This window comes from Solanum tuberosum, unplaced genomic scaffold (assembly GCF_000226075.1).
Source record: "Solanum tuberosum cultivar DM 1-3 516 R44 unplaced genomic scaffold, SolTub_3.0 scf00214, whole genome shotgun sequence".
In the NCBI taxonomy this organism is placed as follows: Eukaryota; Viridiplantae; Streptophyta; class Magnoliopsida; order Solanales; family Solanaceae; genus Solanum; species Solanum tuberosum.
The window spans coordinates 247,301-264,952 of record NW_006239139.1 but is presented as its reverse complement, the minus strand read 5'-3'; the positions used below and the strand labels follow the sequence as shown (position 1 = coordinate 264,952).

The window sequence follows — 17,652 nt, the reverse complement described above, 5'->3', positions numbered from 1 at the left end:
CTTTCTTTCTAGTGTTTTTTTTTTTTTTTTGCTGGAATTATGGTAATGTATTAAAGTTAATACCTTTTATATACTGTGAAATTACAGTTGATTTCTTGCTTAATTTTAGCATTAACTATGGACTACATTTTAATATGTTCCTAATTTATCTTTGGTGTTCCAATTTTTTTGGATAATTCATTCACAATCAATTTTTTTTTGTTTAAATTTGTATTTTGATGTTTACGAAATTATGTTTAATGTTGTTCAAACCTTTGACTTGACTTGATCAGTAAGAAATTATTTCGAAAGGGATTAATTTGGAAAATTATTAAAGGCAGTGAGTAAATTAATTTTGTGTAACTGATAAGAAACTTAAGATTATTTCCATAATTGAAAGATGTTACCATCCAAAATAAAATAAAATAAATATCTTCTTACCATGCTTGTTGATTTCACTTGTTGACCAATTCATAATGACTTGTAATTAAGTCTACTATCCATGTGTAAAATTCACCTAGATATATAATGCACCATTTATTGGAAAAATGTGTCCATTTTAATTATTCTGATAATGGAGTGATATAGATGAATGTTGATTCATATAGCCGATTTCGGGGTGGAGCTAGTAGCCAGCATGCGATCTTAACTCATTTATTAGCTCTTAAAATTGTCATTGCAAATTCCGAATTCATAAAATTGAAATCCTACACGTTCGCCTTTGCAAATCCCTTCCCTATCTCCATTTAAAATTTTGTATATCAATGATTGATAAAAGTAAATGCACATATGGATATTAGAAGGAAGAACAAGCTTTGAGTAAATTTTGGAAATAGTTTATCCATGAGAAGATAGGGCTTTTAGGCCTAATCTAACCCGAAAGTTCAAGTTCATATAAAGAGACTATCAGTTCGTCCCTGTAGGACTCTAACCCATTGTAGCACCATGTACACACTGACTGTTAACTGGAGCATGGACAACATAACATAGGGGCACAAACAACGATGGACCTGACGTCGATATATGTGCAAACAATCACCTCAATAAATTATTTGTGATATATGTGCTTCTATGTAACAACCATTTGCTTCTTCATTGATCAAAATGTACTTTACAACTACAACACAAGAGAGATTACAAAACTGGAAAAAAGAAAAGAAAAAGAAAACAGACAAAACACAACATGATCCAAATTCCTATCTACTTTCTTTTATTACAATACAAAACAACATGGAATACATGCTTACTGCAACTTGTTGAGGCAGCATTTTGAGGAAATTATGAAGAGGATTGAGCCATATATTATTCCTCTGATAAGAAGAAAATGGTAGGCTTCTTTGGCTCGATGATCTCCACCGTCCCTTCCAACATCTTAGCCACTTTCCCCATTGATGGTCGTGCATCTGGCCGATCTTGGATGCACCACATTGCTGTCTTCACCATCCTGTTCACTAAGTCAAAGTGTGCCCTTGAATCATACGATTGTTTGATTTGAGGGTCCAAAATATCATCAACATTCATATCCTTAAACACCTTATCAAATGCCCAAGCAGGGAAAAACCATTGATCACTTTCCACCTTTGAGTTATGATGCTCAAAGTTCCTTGTACCTGAAACTATCTCCAACAGCACCAATCCGAAGCTGTACACATCGGCTTTTGGAGTAATTGGATCAGCCTTGGTCCATTCTGGTGCTACATATCCTGGCGTGCCTCGAAATCTTGACATGGTCATCATCTCCTCTTTCTTCTTTAGCTTAGCTAGCCCAAAATCAGACACCTTTGGGCAGAAATCATCGCCTAAGAGAATATTTTCAGGCTTGATATCACAATGCAATACCCATTCCAAACACTCTTCGTGTAGATAGGCAATTGCTCGTGCCACACCAAGCGCAATCCTGTACCTTATATTCCAATCGAGTATAGGTTTCTGTCCATCTGGTGACTGGATCAGAGACTTTTGGAAGAGGAATTCACCCAATGAACCATTAGGTACATACTCATACACAAGTATCCTTCTACCCTTCTCAGCACAAAACCCCCACAACCTCACCAAATTCAAATGGTGCATACGTGCTATGATCGTGACCTCAGCCCAGAACTCAGCATCACCACCTTTGACATTCTTCAAGCACTTCACAGCAACAACACGTCCATCACTCAACTTCCCTTTGTAAACATCTCCAAATCCACCCCTCCCAATTTTATCAGTGAAATCATTAGTTGCATTCTTGATCTCAGAAAAGCTAAACCTTTTTGGTCCAATCGCAGGCATGACTTCAAGACCAAAAGTCCTAGCCATATCCCTATACTTAATATACTTCTTGAGAAATGCCCAAAAGAAGAACACTCCACTAATCAACTCAGCTGCAAAAATCGTCGAAATGATCACAATATTTCTAGTGGTTGTCTTAGACTCTTCTGGTGGAAATGGAAGGCTAATTCTCACTGGACATGAAGTCTCCATCAAACTAGTCATGCCTATGAAATTCGATATATCGTTCTCTCTACTATCAACTCTCAAATACATAACAAACTCAGTACCTGGTGACCAATATCCATACAACAATTTCTCCAAAACAAGGACACAATATCCAGTCCCATCATACTTAAACAAAAAACCTAAACAATCATTCTTATCTGAACAATTTTTTTCACAACTCGAAAAGCTCAAAGCTTTAAGGTCTGTTTGGTTACCCACACCAGTAAAACTAACAAAATCAAGAGGTAAATACTTACTAGCCTTCGAATCCTTCGTCATCAATGGAATTTTCCTCACACAAGATTTACTAGTGTCTTTCCTAAAACCAGGTGGACAAACACAAGAAGTTTGAGTTGTAGAAGTATCATACAAGCATATAGAGTTTGTACCACAAGTACCATGTATTGTACATAATTGATTAACTGCTTGCCAAACAATTGTCCAATTTTTAGCTAAACTTGAACTAAGATCAAAACTATAGATTCTCATATTCCCATCTTCATCCAATTTCATCCTTCTCAGTTTCCCTTTCTCCCCGAAATCCGACGAAACAAATTTTCCATTAACTTGAGTAACTTCCCCTGTTTCCTCCAACCTCTGAAGGGCATTTTGGGAAAAAGTGAAATAACTATCGTTTCCATTGAAGAAAAGGGTATTCGAATTCGATCCATCAAACTGGAATTTTCCATTAGCGGAAGTTAAATTTGTTCCGGTGATGTTCTGGGTCGGAAGATAAGTATCAGTTGGGTTCAAAAAACTGTTCCAGTTTCCATAAACCAAGCTTCCATCTTCTTGTAGGAAAAGAACAGAGGAGGTGTTTCGAATAATTGAAGGCCATAAATTTGGAGCTGAGGAAGATGTAGATGGGGTTAGCTTGAGTTCACCGGAGGAAGAAATGAAAAGGGTAGCTGAGGAATTAAGTGGGGAATTTGGGTTAGCTGACCAAACAATGGTTTTGACAGGGATTTTGTAGTACCAAATGGAGAAATTGAAGGAATTTTGGGAAGATTGAAGAAACCCAGCAGCGAAAGTGGAGTTGGGTGAAAGTAGGATTTGGTTTTGGGTTGGATTCCAAGGAGGGGATTTTGAATTGAATGAAGAGAGGATTTTTTGTGAAGAAGAGAAAAAGGGGTTCAAGAAGAAGAAGAGAAGGAAGAAGAGAAGTGAGGATGAAGAAGAAGGATGGAGCGACATCGTTTGCAAGCTTTACAGCTATGGAGTCTATTGTATTAATGGCGGCTTTTTGTAGGATTTTGCGTTGACGCCATGAACATTGACTTTGATGTCGTTTTCAGAACCTTCGAATACGCAATACAAAATGTGTCATGTGCTTAAAATATAAGTAATTTCTTTAAATATATTTACGAGTAATTTTAATCGGGATCTATCGAAATAATTGTCTCTATAATCTTATACGTTAGAATATTTTGCCTCTATCATATATTTAACAAATTTTGACGCTAAGATTATGATGAGAATCGAAAAAGTAAAAATTTAAGCAAGCACATTAGAGAAGTTTTGTCAAATAACGAAAAATTAAAGCATATGTGGTGTATCAAGAACAACCAAAAAAATATGAATATGATCGAGTGATAAATCTATTTTTGCTAAGAAGATGATGCATGTTTGATATTCAAAGCTTATGTATTGAAAATTCAATTTTTCTAAAGTTATTTGATTCTTGAATTGATAATGTGTACTTATTAAATGATTTAGTAAGATAAATACAATATTTTGAATCAAGGTATAAAATGTGGTTTAATTTATTTTTACATCAGAAATATAAATAATATATTTTTTATTGCATCATAGGAGTGGTCAAAAAATGAAAAATTATGCTTCCAATGGGAAAATTATAAGGAATTGATTGAATAATTGTTCTCTTCTCATATAAATTTGGAAGTAAGATTAAGTATTTAACTAACACTTGAATTTTGCTGAAAACCGAAAAAAAGGTTTAAACAAATACATTAGGGAAGTTCCGTTAAACAAAAGGAAAGGTAGGTACATATTGCGTATTAAGAATTAAAAAAATGTAGATATGATCGAATGGTAAAGTTCTGCTATGAGAAGATGTGGGTTCAACTTTGATATACTAAGCTTATGCATCCAAATTTGAACTTTAAGTGATTCTAAGTTGATAATGTGTACTTATTAAATAATTTAATACTATAAATACAGTATTTAAGTATTTGAATCAAGATTTAAAACGTGATTTGATATATTTTTACATAAAAAATTTATAAAAATAAGAATGTTAAAGAGTACATTTTCTATTGCATCGAAGGAGAGATTAAAAAAAATGATTATTACATTTCTAATGGGGAAATTATAAGGAAAAAATGCAAAAATAATTGTTCTTTTCTCATATGAATTTAAGTACAAAAAGGTGGAGTTGATAACTTGCATAATTAAATTTAGTAATTTATATTGTATACTATTAACATGAGACCATTTCAAACGAGAGGATAAAAGTAGATAGGAAATGATTTCTTATTTATCGAATTAAAGTATAATGGAATTAATTCTTCTAGATACACTCCTTTTAAAATATTATGAATCAATTTATTATTATTTTTTAATTGATCTTAAATGAAATTTTGAATGTTCAATTGTATATTCACTTTAGTATATTGAGAATTTTTCACCAATGAAAACATGAGGCTTGTGGACTTTCTTTTCCATTGTTCAAAGTCATTATCCATTCAACATAAGAATAGTCAAAGTTGCCCTAAAATTACTCCTTTAATTAGGACTATTCTAATGAACAGATTTAATTAAATTTGTTTCGTTTGAAAATTTTATTATGTAAATATTAAATCAATATCTAAATTATAAATTTGTTTGTTAAGGATAATAAATATCAATTATAGTGGAATAACTAAAATTTCTTTATTTTTGATTAATTTTAATTTAAGCCTATGGAAAATAAAAAAATTGTTATGTTGTCTTCCTCTCCCTATAAATGGATCTTGTAAAGTATGAATTCAAATTTAGTCGAAAATTTTAGAATTTTCACTTTGTGAGTTTGAAAAAAAAAATATAGTGCTTGAAATTTTAACTTGAAAAAATTGTTCAAAGTGCATTTTGAACCTCCTATATCATTGAGTCTTCTCTTATATTTAAGGAATTCAAAATCTATATATATAAACATAAATAATGTATTTTTATTTTATTGAGAGAATTTCGGTGAACACGGACCCCTAAATACACCCCAACTCCAATATGAATATAATTGCGACCGGCATTTACCAACAATTGGTCCAGTCCATGATAAATGACATGTTGGGCCTTGTCATTCAAGCATCTCCTAGGAAAAAGGAGTCGCCTTTATCAAAGGCTTTTAAGTAGATGTTTGAATTTGAAATTTTATCATATAATAATGTTTGGAAGAAACTACATTATTAGATATATTGTACTATCATATATATATTAATATTATTTATACTTTTAAAATATTACGTATCTTATTACTAATTAAGAGTTTTCTATCATATATTTTTTTAAAATACACTTAGATACATGTATTTTTGTTACTAGATACACTAAAATAGGAAGAGAGTTGAGCGAAATAGGGAGGGAGGCGAGCGAGATTTGTTATGTATCACAGATACATGTGAACCACAATATATCTATTGTGGTTCGCATGTACCTGAGATACTAGATATATAGGAGAGTGGTGAGCAAGATGGGAGGGAGGCGAGTGAGATTTGTTATGTATCGCACCACTTGGATACGGTGTGTCTAGAAGAAATTACACCTAATTTTGACCCCATGTATCCCGAAATACATGTATCTCGATGTATCTGGACGCACCAAAATCTGATAAGATACGTAATATTGCAAACTAGAATATATGTATATAAAATTATGTAAGTTTCTCTATATTTTTAAAGTTTATTAGATTCAAAATTTATCAATCGTATTTATTTAATGGAATTTCTCAATCATTTATCTTAAAAACAGAATGAGGAAATAATTTTCTTTCACTTCACTTAACTTGTACTCAACTTGCTTACATAAAATAGTTAAATTATAGGTTTTTCTCCTAATACATACCTACAAACAAATAAAGAAATTTAACATGCCTCAGAGAAGGTGGAGTGACATGTGAAGAAAAGATAAATATGCCTTAGTGAAGAGGTGAAAGATGTTGATTATGGTAGGTATAAGGTGGGGAAGAGGTATGTCAAAGAAATCTCGAAAAGAGTTGATTAGACAAGATATTTACTCACATACAACTAACCTGGGGCATGATTCTAAATAGGAAAATATTGTGGTCAATTATTAGGGTGGAGGGTTCGTATGTCTAACATTGTCTAGTTTCCACTTTTAATATTGTTGTTATTATTCTCTTACTATCTTATTCTTCTATTTTAATATTACATGTGTTTATGTTGCTTCAATTACCCTATTTTATTTTTGTTATTGCTACAATTCTCTTCTTCATTATTTTCAGCCTGGCTTATTGACTTTGTTTTACATGCTTTTTGAATAAAAAATCTACCAAAAAACAATCTCTCTGCCTATCCACCTAACACCTCCCTTCTCAAATCTTACTAATAAATTTTGTGTCCAATAAAACTATGTCATATAAATTTGGGAAGGGGGAGTTTTAAATGTGAATTGAGACGCCATGCAAGGCTCAATTCATTTTAATGGGGCACATTTAAAGCCTAATATTCTTATTGGTTTAAACATTCAGCAAAAAGAATCAATTTTTTTATGTAAATAAAGATTCATTGATCAGTTTTTTTTTTTTTTTGGGGATTTTGGGGAAAATCAAAGATTAGAGATGGCATCTTGGAATTCAATTCCTCTTGAAGTTCTGTACACTAGTTTGGGATGGATCGCATTTTTCTCTTGGTCTATTAGCTTTTACCCTCAAGTAATCTTGAATTTCAGACGCAAAAGGTTCCATTTTTACTTTGATTTTCTGTTTGTTTTCATCAAAGTTTGTATCTTTCTTGATTTTCCTGCTGACCCTTTTCGTTTTGTGTATTGAAACACAGTGTGGTGGGGTTGAATTTCGATTTCGTGGTGTTGAATTTGACAAAACACTCGTCTTATCTCATTTATAATGCTTCCATGTTCTTTAGTTCTGTTGTTCAGAAGCAGTACCGTGAGAAATATGGTCTTAATGAGGTTAGAAATTTTGTCTTTTGGTTGTTTTGTAGCTTATTACACTGCTTTTCTTTGACTCATGAGTGGATCTAACTTTGTGGTAGCTGTGTGCAGTCATATCTATTGCTTTCTGCTCAAACTATATGTATGTGGAAAAATTATTAAGATAGTGGATGCCTTGGTAATCTTTAGTTGATTTTGGGGTTAGGACAAACTCGTTGAGTGATTGAGGTATATGAGTAGATCACAGATGGGATCTTAGTTACTAAAGCACACTGGGGATTAGTCGAGTCAGGCAGACTGATCAGACACAAAGGTGGATCTAGGAACCACTAAAAAAAGGTAGTTTTAAGTGGGAATTGATCCTTATTCCCTTGGGAAATAACTTAACATTCAACTAAGTGCACCATACAATCTTTTAGTAGCATGAGTGCCAGCTGATACTATTAGATCAATACTAGGAAATATGTACATAAAATGTCTAATTTTGTGAAGAGACCATAGGTTCATGTGCACTGTAAATTGGACCTCAATCTGCCCCTAATCAGACACCATCACCTTCCAAAAAAGGGGGAAAAAAAGAAGAAGTATGATGGCTGCTCTGAAAATAAAATACTTATTTGGAAAGAAAACCAGCATCTTTTTCGTAATTAACTGGTGATAAAGTAGTTATACTACTTTTGTCTAGTCTCCATTTCTTAAGAACTGTTAGTGTTTTATCTTGTTAACTTGGTTGATGTTATGTGTAGGAGCCCTCCATGTAGTTGAGTCACTTTCTTGCTTATTCCCTTGATTATCTTACTGCAGATGATACCTGTGGCTGCCAATGATGTTGCTTTCTCAATCCATGCTGTTCTGTTGACAGCATTTACCCTGTTTCAGATTGCTATTTATGATGTAAGTGGACCATTCTTATTTTCTCTCTTTTTTACAGTTCAAATTTTGTATGGATACGGAACTGGAAATGAGATGAACATGTTCTAGTAAAGGTTATTCCTTTTCTTTTCTTTTTTAAATCTGGAAGGTAGTTCATGGAAACCGTATATTATATTTGAAGCTGATTGAGACCCTGATAAATGCCTTCGTTCTCACTTTGGCACTGATTGCTTTCTTTACAGCGTGGAAACCAGAAGGTCTCAAGGACTTCAGTTGGGATCGTGTGTGTTGCTTGGTTAACTGTTGCAGTTTGTGTGTTTATCGCTCTCCCCAGCCATTCCTGGCTTTGGCTGATCTCCTGCTTCAAGTAAGAACCATTCCTGAAGTCTATGACTGCCCATTCTTTCTCTCCGCCTTTCTTCCAAGATAAATACTTTTAGCAAATAAGGCACCCATTTTTGAGTGTTTACAAAAAGGGTAAGAAGTTTCTATAGTAATAGATGATTATCCATCAGTCGATTGTTTTGGTACTTCTGAAGTAACTCATAAGCTCGATATCTTCTTCTTCATTTTCTTTCCAAAGGCCAAGTTTATATCTCTATATACGTGGTGTATGACTTATTTAGACTCACCATTAGCGTGAGTGTTCAAGTAGCTAATGTTCTGTGTTTGAATCTTGATTGCAGCACGTTACAGGTTGTCATGACAGTTATTAAGTACATTCCTCAGGTATTAACTGCATGCATTCAAATTATTTGTTATCAAAGTTCTTCTACCTTCTGATCAGTTGTGCTCTATTTTTGGTTTACACTTCTCTTTAAAATAATATAGTTGTTTGATATGTCTAAAGTCCTTTGTTCAGTTGATTCTGATTTTCAGTGTGAGTTCAATTGTACTTCCTGGATTGACTTCTTGCCTCTTTCAAATCTACAGGCTATTATGAACTTTCAGCGGAAGAGCACTATTGGATTTAGTATTGGCAACATTTTGCTGGACTTGCTTGGAGGTGTCACAACTTATGGCCAGATGGCAATGCAATCTATAGATCAGAGTGAGTTTCTATATTTCAATTATAAACTTCTTCAGATATAATCTGCAGTTTCTTGTTATATTCTCGTGAAGTCTAAGAGAAGTTGTATATGTGCTTAATATACCGTTTGAACTCCTTTTCTGCAGATTCATGGGTGAACTTTTATGGAAACATAGGCAAGACTTTATTGTCATTGGTATGAAATGATACTTTCTATCCATCTATCTGTTTGCTACATTCATCATGTCTATTGCTATTATACTTGATTTCATTGTTTAAGGACTTTATGATACTTTTCCCACGTAAATGACTCAAAAAATGACCCTAATCAAATGTGTAGAACATAGTGTGCTTGTGAGGGTGAAGAAGAAGCATGTCGAGTGATGAGATAATGAAGAGTTACAACTTGAAAGGTTTTAAATAGCAGCAAATTACAGCTAAAAAAGGTTCAAGACCTCCTTATTTCCTATTGAATGAAAAAAAGGTTAGAGGCCTTCTCTATATGAAGTAGGGTTGGTTTGGACTGACGGATGTCTTCTAAGTTCTTTCCCATTTTTTAAAATAACTTTGGTTCCTTAAATTGAGGCCTAAGACACTGCTTCTTTCCTAATTTTAGCACTTGTATTGCTAGTATCACGAGAATAGCTCTGACTACTATTTGGTTTGGTGGATGAATGTTGCAGGTGTCGATATTCTTTGACATTCTCTTCATTTTGCAACATTATGTGATCTATCCTGCTTGGAAGATTGGGACTTCTCGAGATGTTGATGTGATAGGCAAGAGGCCATTACTTAAAACTTCTGATCACGAAAACAAGGAAGATGTATAATGCATCATTCATTGGAAAATCTGTCTCGACTGTAAGATAGCAAATGTATATTTTGATTAGGTACACATAATATTCTATAATGGATGACCCTAAATGGAGCAATATAAGGAATCCAACTTGCTTGGGATAGAAGCATAGATAGATATACAGTGTACACAGTTATTCTGAAGTGAAGACAGATACATAATTAAAGAAAAGAAACTGTGGCTAGTAAACTTTCTATTTTATGAATTTGTAAATATGAACAAACAATGTTGTATGCCATGCCTGGCCTTGTGCTCTTTTATGTGTTTATTATTGTTGCTGATAGATGAAAGATGGATCGATTGAAGTGATATGATATAATGCTTGGCAAAGTAGAGAAAATATTGTGTTATCTTATCCCAATTTCAAAATGCTGAAAACATTACAAGAAACACCAACAAATGTCTAACAATTCTAATAACATCCTTTACCCCATGGTAGCAACCTTAGGTCTGACAATAAGACACTGTATGGAATCATCTAAATCTTCCAGCACCTTTGCTTGAAAAGTATCATTCTTCTCACCATTTTTGGTAGAAAAGGTAAGATAGTAAGCAAAATAACGACCAACAGCTTCTCCATTCACCTTCAAAATGTTCTCGACCTCATAACTAGTGCCCTGAAAAAATCAACAAAGTTAAATTTTCTTAGTTATTAGTACAAGGAAAACGCCAAACTGGCAAGGTATGGGAAGTGGTATACATTAATAGTGTTGTAATGCTCAAGTGCCTTTCCAGCATAACCCTTCAACTGGTCAACATTCTCAGTAGAGTTCAAGTAGTATTGCATGGGACAGATAGTAGTCATCCAACACCCTCCAGGACAATCTGTGATATCAAATCCCTACAAATATACAACCAAACCAATAAGAGACAAATGTTGTATCCGAATGTCTCTATGTAACAATTGTAGAGCCTATATATATCAAGCAAGTATCCAAAAATATTGGCTTGTGGTACCACATAGCAAAGTCTTTTGCTTTGTATATGTTACCTCCTTGAATGTAGCCACCATTCAAAACAAGTAATATTCTTAATTCCTTTTTTGGTCAAGTAAATTTCATGGTCCTCTAACCCAATTTTCTTAAATAACAGACAGAAATAACCAAAGGCCTGCAGTGAGTTAATTCTGCCATAGGGGTAGTGTTAAATTAAGTAAACAAAGACTATGTAGCACAACTCATCTCATGAAACTAACAAGCACACAGCAATAAATCTCTGGCAAATTTATGCAAAGTTAGATTAGAATTAGCTAAAGCACAATGGAAGCAGTTTTAGAAGCAAGTGGTAGCTGCGACTTGGGGGGCAATGATCTATCATACTTGGAGAGCCCGAAACTGGAAAATTTTCAAAGGAGTACATGTACAGACACAAATTAAGAGGGAGGTTTGATAGAATAGACATACTTAGTTCATCATATTTATATGTGGTAATTAGTTTTGTTGGAGATTTGAGGTGCAGTGGCTATGCTCAAGGGCTCTTCAGGTGTGTGTTTTTGTTCAAACTGTATAGTCTACAGTAGACAAAGAATATGGCTGAAACTTGAGAACCAGACATGGTTGACCTTAAATCCAAAATATCATCATGTATGCTACTATACATGCAGGACCCTCTCAAACCTAGATGGCAATGTCCTCGGCACAAGCCTACAATTATCGTAGAATTCAATTTACAGAGACAAGCGCACTAATTAAACTCCTATTGTGCATTGGATTAAAGAGGTTGAAGCTAAATGATAGTAATTTGAAAGAGATGAATGATACCTCGCTCTCCTTGATCTGTTTCCAGTATTTCTCCCAGAGAGGTTTATCCATTTTGGCACCGGGGATATCTGGGCAATAATTTTCTTCTTCCGAATCGTAGACAGTACAAGTCCTAAATATCGGATTGGTATAACCATCCTCCTCATCGGAGATATTGGCATGATCTCCTAGTTTATGCTTCTTTGGCGCCGGGGAATCAGTTTCCGGCAACGGAGGTGGCATCTCGATCGCTATCAATTTAAAATTGGGTTTACAAATTGGTCAATTTGGATGTTTTATGTTTTTTTTTCTCCCAAAGTAGGAGAAGGTAAATTCTACTTTTTATTACTTCATTATATATAACACATAACTTTTACTTCAAATTATAACTTTGACCTCAAACTTTTAAAATGTACAAACATATATTTTAACTATCCAACTTTTAAATAAATAAACACTCGAGTCTCACCTAGCAAAACGCGTGATGTGCACTCAATCTGGGGGCGTCAGGAATAAACTCCGAGGCCCACAATGGTAAAAAAATGCTGAAATGACAATTATACCCTTAATGAATCCCTTTTATATATATCTTTATATATATTTTCAAATCAAAATCTCATTTTTCCCCTCTTCTTTCAAATCAAGATTTTTTTTCTCTTTAGCACGATTTCTGCTCATTTTTAGTGTAAATGGCTTCTAACTTGTTTTTTTTTTGTCTGTTTGTGCACTTTGAAAGTTTGAGGTCAAAGTTATAATTTAAAGCCAAGTTTAGGATTATATATAATTATATTTTTTCTTACACATATAGATATAGATAGACTCAAGAGAGAAGATAGGAGTAATGTGAAGATAGAATTACTTAAATTATGCATATCTGGTGTGTACACGTTGGTCCTCAACGATAAGCAGAATTACCTGTTACCTGTACTGGTGTGTACAAGTTGGTCCTCAACGTACCTTAGATATTTTGAGCAACAACCCTTCCACACGGGATATTCGGATGACTATGGCTGACTGTCATCTTTGTGGCCATTTGAAAATGTGAAGTTTTAACAAACAAATATGAATTTAGATTGCATTACTAGTAGACATGAGAAAATTTCTTGTGCAAGTAAAATACAGAACTCTATCAAAAAGTTGTCTGAACTCATTTTTAGAGGAAGAATCCAATAAAAGAATAAAAGATAAGAAATAAAGAGGAGCATTTCATTCCTTGATCTCTTATGGCAGAGGAACATCTCAATACAAGAAAAATTGTTGACAAGGATGTCAAACAAGCATAATTAAACTCCTCGTATATGCCTCGAATTCAACTAATTTCTATTTTCCGGCAAAGTCATCTATATTACAAAAGGAACACAACGAGGAAAAAAGAATATGCCTGAAATTTCAGAGCGAGGAGATATAGTAGACCTCAAATCCCAGGTATCGTTATGTCACATACATGCTGCTATACAGGACCAATCTATCTGGTTCAATATGAGAATTCATGACCTCGAAGTGAAATATACTTCTTAACCCAGATGGCAATGTCCTCGGCACAAGCCTGAGCTTGAGGGGTCTTAAGAAGCATGTCAAGAGTTGCAAACTCATGAACTGCATCCTTGTACTCGAGAACAGGAGCATCAACGTTTACCTTCCGTAGTTCCTCTGAGTAGGCAATGGCACGGTCTCTCATCCAGTCATGCTCCGCTATCACTGTCAATGTTGGGGGCATCCGTTTCAGTGGAGGTCCTCTTCCAGGGGTGAGAGGGTTAGCAGCAGGATGATCCAAGTCAAACTCCCCTTCAGGTAAAAATAACTTCCACGCAAGAGTGCACAAGGTCTTGTCATAGAAATAGGAATTTGCTAGTTTAATCTCGGAATGTGTTGGAACACTTCCAATGAAAAAAGGATACATCAAAACCTGCGCCACCACTTTCACTGGATCCAAAAGCTTACCTGCCTCTACAGCTTTCCGAGCCACATAATCAGCTATATTTCCCCCACAACTCACTCCTAGGAGAACACACCTGGATGAACACATCAAAAGAACAAAAAAAACTAGTGAGTTACTACTTACAACATTTGAAGGAACGAAAGGAAAAGAAGGGAGTCTTCATTTGGCAAAGCATAGACAAGCATTATTAGGCTTGTATTCACATTCAAAAATGTCACCTAACATATGATAGAGAGGCACCTTTCTTTTATGATAAGTAAGATATTGAGTCACCAACAAGCAGTAAGGAAGTGCTGTATATAATTGTACATCATGTTATAGCCCCAAAAGAGAATTTTGTTAGATCGTTTCTTAGGTATTCCATATTACACTATTAATTCAAAAAAGTTGCTAAAAGAAAACTTATGCAGTATAGAGTAGCAACTTGTCCTTCAAATCACCTCTTCTGAAAAAGAAAATATTAGGAAATCTCCCTATCAAATTCTTTTGCAGATTCTCTACTTTTTGGAGTATGCAGTTATTTGCCACAACTTCTTCTTAACTTCTGCCTTCCTACTAAAAAGATAAGCTAATTGCTTTGAACACCAAACCTTCCACGCATCTAACCATAATTACATCTCTCTTAATTCTTTTTCCTCTGCTAATTCTCCACTGCCATTTGGAAAGTAATGTTTTGTTAGGTAGGTAGACTTTTGGCTGATGTAAGGCACCTGATGATAAACCATGACTTACCGACATCAAAAATATATTAAACACCAAACTATCCCTAAATGTAACTGGAGATGATAAAAAAGAGAATCAAGACTATAGTAATGCAATTCATTGTGCAGAGATATGATTCATTCATCAAGTTGGGGCAAGTTTTCACCCATTTCTTTTATATACTTGTTCCGTTTTAATCAAGTAATAATAGGGTTTATCATCTAGATCTTTCTGAAAGGAACTCTTTATTTTGTCAAGTCATCTCTCCGACAAAACTGGAATGAAGAAATGGACATAAAATGAGTTGGCAAGCTACTAAGGAAACTATTCATCAAGGATATCTAACACCTTTATCAGTTGTGCTCATTATTGCCGTGAATTATGAAAGCCATTTTTATTTTCGAACAATAAGCCTGTAAAATTGGAGAATAAAATGAAATAAAAACCAGAAAAAAACCAAAGAATTTTTTTTGTTGATACTTGATAGCAAGAGAGAGTATAAGAGAAATGCAGAACAGAAGGTGAAAACTGAAAAGCATATATAATGCATTTTCCTTCCCCTTCGAATAAACGCATAGTTTGGTCACAAACACACTTGCCTTTATAAGAAAAAGGCCCAAAACTAAGCAGCCACATAAAAGTATTGTTTGATAGCAAAAACCAAAACTAGGCATTTGTAAAAAATGTGTTCTTTGATCCATTCTAGCAGCAGCTTCAACTTTCAGTACAAAGTGCTACTGCGGTTACACTCAACCTAAAAATTCCCATTCCACAGCAATATTGCATACTTCATAAGCTATATTAGCGACTAGCTGGCTACATTTCAGCTTAATGCTTGATTCCATTAAATTGAACCAACTATCAAACACATATCTTTTTTTAGTTTATGTTTTGAGAAATGGACATTCAACCAATTATCGTAACATATAATAATCCGTGATCTAAACTTCTCGCTGAAACGCATATACAAGGCTATAAAATGAATGAGATAGGTAGACAAAATCTAACCTTGACGGATCCCCATGAGCAGCCAACCAAGGCTCCACCAACGATGCTCCAAATGCATCAGCTATATGCCCATACGTATCAGATTTCTTCAAATCCGCCCCTCCACCACGTCTGCTCCCAACCGACTTACTACATTCAGCTAAATTAACCTGTTTGGCCAGCCAATGCAGCACCTTCAATCCATCCTCAAACGCAGCTGGATACCGATCCTCAGGTGCTAACCTGTATCCGACAGCTAAAACAATAACATCACAAAGCTTAGCTATCCTTCTACAAAACAAATCATTCGCAGTCGAATCATTACTCCCACTCACAAACCCCCCACCATGAAATTGCAACATTACTGGTAACTTCCTACAGTTTTTCCCAGTAACAGGAGAATACCCTCTATAAACCCCATTTTCAGATTTCAAACCAAGATCATCAGCAACAGAACCAAGACTACTTCTCCTATGATTAAACCCATTCTTCTGAACATGGGTCTGATTCCCATAGCTATTTCGACGTAAAAGACCCTGATTCGAGTCAGATCCAGACACCCTAATCCTCGATTTCGATTTCAGATCAGATTCATGAGAACCCAAACAAGTTTCAGGGAGAAAGATCCGAATTGAAACAGAAGTCCCTGGATCTACATGTAAATCTTTGGTTGCAACACCATCAGTGAATAAAGGATTGGAAGCAGCAATAGATTCTTCATTGGGTCGAGATGTTACACCAAAATGCTGTGACCCATTAATGGTGTCATCGATTTGGATTCGGTTCTGCAACCGATGCTTTAACATAAATTTGAAGAAAACACTGTATAATTTCACAGCCACGCTTGGCATTTCATTCAAAAAAAAAAAAAACACACCAAAAATCAAGAAAGAAGCAAAATTGTATAGCTAAACTGATGAAAACACCATTGTATTTGATATGTATTACATTGAAATGAAGAAGATAATTTAGGGTTTAAGGATTAAGAAGATGGATTGTGATTAAGGAAAAGGTATTAGAGATTTCTTGATTCAATTGGAGAAAAAGATCCAATTTTTAATTTTTTAATTTCTTTTTGTGTTCTAAGTTTTTCTTTTTCTTATTTCCCAATGATAATCAATCATAGTCCATTGAGCTCTTTTTTTTTCTTTTTTTTAAAAAAGAACTTTTAAATTTTGTAATTAGTTAAATGATTTTATTTTAAAAAAAAAAAAACTAAGACGATTAATTTAGCTAGTATGTATTCTAAAAAAAATTAGTTGTATAATAAGAGTAAATATTTCTATCAAGTAAGGGGTAAACATTCTTGCTTATGGCCTTGTGTAATCGTTGATCTTTTTTAGCCTTTTCTTGTCGCTTTTGGTGAAACTGTAAGTTCATGAGCTGGTGAATAAATGAGACGTATTTCTTAATGGGTGCTTCAGGGATTTCTATGCCTTTTAAACGTCCTCACACGCTTAAGCGACGTGAGATCACATTTTGTGCCATGTCAGCCAACCGTGTTTAAAAAATACAAATTATGGGTGGTTCAAAAATTCAATAGAAAAATGACGTAGTTGAGATACTTGAAGGGAAAAACCCAACAAGTTTAGGGGAATGTTTATGTGTTCAGCAGTTCAACCTTATTTTTGTTATATGATTTCTTCTTCTTTTTTCCGCATGAGATCAATAAGTAATAAGTAACATAGGAGAGCTCTAAATAAAATACACAAGTTATAGAATTATAAATAACGCGGATAAATTATCTAGTTATAAAATACATAAGAGAATAATTGAACAAATTGTGAGGTGGATGTACTCGCGTGACACAGCGGATTCGTGCGTCGGTGTTAGTAAATTGAGCTATTATTATTTGGTTGTACGGTAGATTTGTCTTCAACTTTATATTTTAAAGTGCTTATTAATTATTTGTTTTACATTTAAAGATAACAAAGTATTT

General features: G+C 34.2%; 4 protein-coding genes across 4 annotated transcripts; 1 reads left to right on the top strand and 3 right to left on the bottom strand.

Moving 5' to 3' along the window:
- Positions 1-1,046: 1,046 nt before the first annotated feature.
- On the bottom strand, positions 1,047-3,736 carry LOC102586076 (G-type lectin S-receptor-like serine/threonine-protein kinase At1g34300). Its single transcript, XM_015312648.1, has one exon. It carries the CDS (start codon positions 3,652-3,654, stop codon positions 1,282-1,284), a length of 2,373 nt encoding a protein of 790 aa, XP_015168134.1. The 5' UTR covers positions 3,655-3,736; the 3' UTR covers positions 1,047-1,281.
- A 3,372-nt stretch (positions 3,737-7,108) lies between these two features.
- Positions 7,109-10,601, top strand: LOC102589367 (cystinosin homolog). Its single transcript, XM_006355969.2, has 8 exons — positions 7,109-7,374; positions 7,473-7,605; positions 8,392-8,481; positions 8,703-8,827; positions 9,147-9,189; positions 9,394-9,511; positions 9,637-9,686; positions 10,174-10,601. The coding sequence occupies exons 1-8, from the start codon at positions 7,256-7,258 to the stop codon at positions 10,318-10,320; spliced, it is 825 nt and encodes a 274-aa protein (XP_006356031.1). The 5' UTR covers positions 7,109-7,255; the 3' UTR covers positions 10,321-10,601.
- Positions 10,602-10,640: 39 nt separating this feature from the next.
- LOC102589047 (UPF0725 protein At3g19520-like) lies at positions 10,641-12,358 on the bottom strand. The gene is made up of 3 exons (XM_006355968.2): positions 12,107-12,358; positions 11,047-11,187; positions 10,641-10,963 (listed from the first exon to the last, which is right to left on the bottom strand). The coding sequence occupies exons 1-3, from the start codon at positions 12,326-12,328 to the stop codon at positions 10,772-10,774; spliced, it is 555 nt and encodes a 184-aa protein (XP_006356030.1). The 5' UTR covers positions 12,329-12,358; the 3' UTR covers positions 10,641-10,771.
- Positions 12,359-13,384: 1,026 nt separating this feature from the next.
- Positions 13,385-16,824, bottom strand: LOC102588715 (probable carboxylesterase 11). The gene is made up of 2 exons (XM_006355967.2): positions 15,735-16,824; positions 13,385-14,097 (listed from the first exon to the last, which is right to left on the bottom strand). The coding sequence occupies exons 1-2, from the start codon at positions 16,562-16,564 to the stop codon at positions 13,560-13,562; spliced, it is 1,368 nt and encodes a 455-aa protein (XP_006356029.1). The 5' UTR covers positions 16,565-16,824; the 3' UTR covers positions 13,385-13,559.
- Between the last annotated feature and the right edge of the window lie 828 nt (positions 16,825-17,652).

What these genes read in the sequence shown, in the direction of transcription:
- LOC102586076 (XM_015312648.1), bottom strand. Translation starts at nt 3,654, where the DNA reads ATGTCGCTCCATCCTTCTTCTTCATCCTCACTTCTCTTCTTCCTTCTC.
- LOC102589367 (XM_006355969.2), top strand. Translation starts at nt 7,256, where the DNA reads ATGGCATCTTGGAATTCAATTCCTCTTGAAGTTCTGTACACTAGTTTG. An exon ending in TGGCTGATCTCCTGCTTCAA is followed by an intron (nt 8,828 to 9,146) that starts GTAAGAACCATT and finishes TCTTGATTGCAG; the next exon opens with CACGTTACAGGTTGTCATGA. An exon ending in GCAAGACTTTATTGTCATTG is followed by an intron (nt 9,687 to 10,173) that starts GTATGAAATGAT and finishes TGAATGTTGCAG; the next exon opens with GTGTCGATATTCTTTGACAT.
- LOC102589047 (XM_006355968.2), bottom strand. Translation starts at nt 12,328, where the DNA reads ATGCCACCTCCGTTGCCGGAAACTGATTCCCCGGCGCCAAAGAAGCAT. An exon ending in AACAGATCAAGGAGAGCGAG is followed by an intron (nt 11,188 to 12,106) that starts GTATCATTCATC and finishes GTATATTTGTAG; the next exon opens with GGATTTGATATCACAGATTG. An exon ending in AGCATTACAACACTATTAAT is followed by an intron (nt 10,964 to 11,046) that starts GTATACCACTTC and finishes TGATTTTTTCAG; the next exon opens with GGCACTAGTTATGAGGTCGA.
- LOC102588715 (XM_006355967.2), bottom strand. Translation starts at nt 16,564, where the DNA reads ATGCCAAGCGTGGCTGTGAAATTATACAGTGTTTTCTTCAAATTTATG. An exon ending in GCTCATGGGGATCCGTCAAG is followed by an intron (nt 14,098 to 15,734) that starts GTTAGATTTTGT and finishes GTGTTCATCCAG; the next exon opens with GTGTGTTCTCCTAGGAGTGA.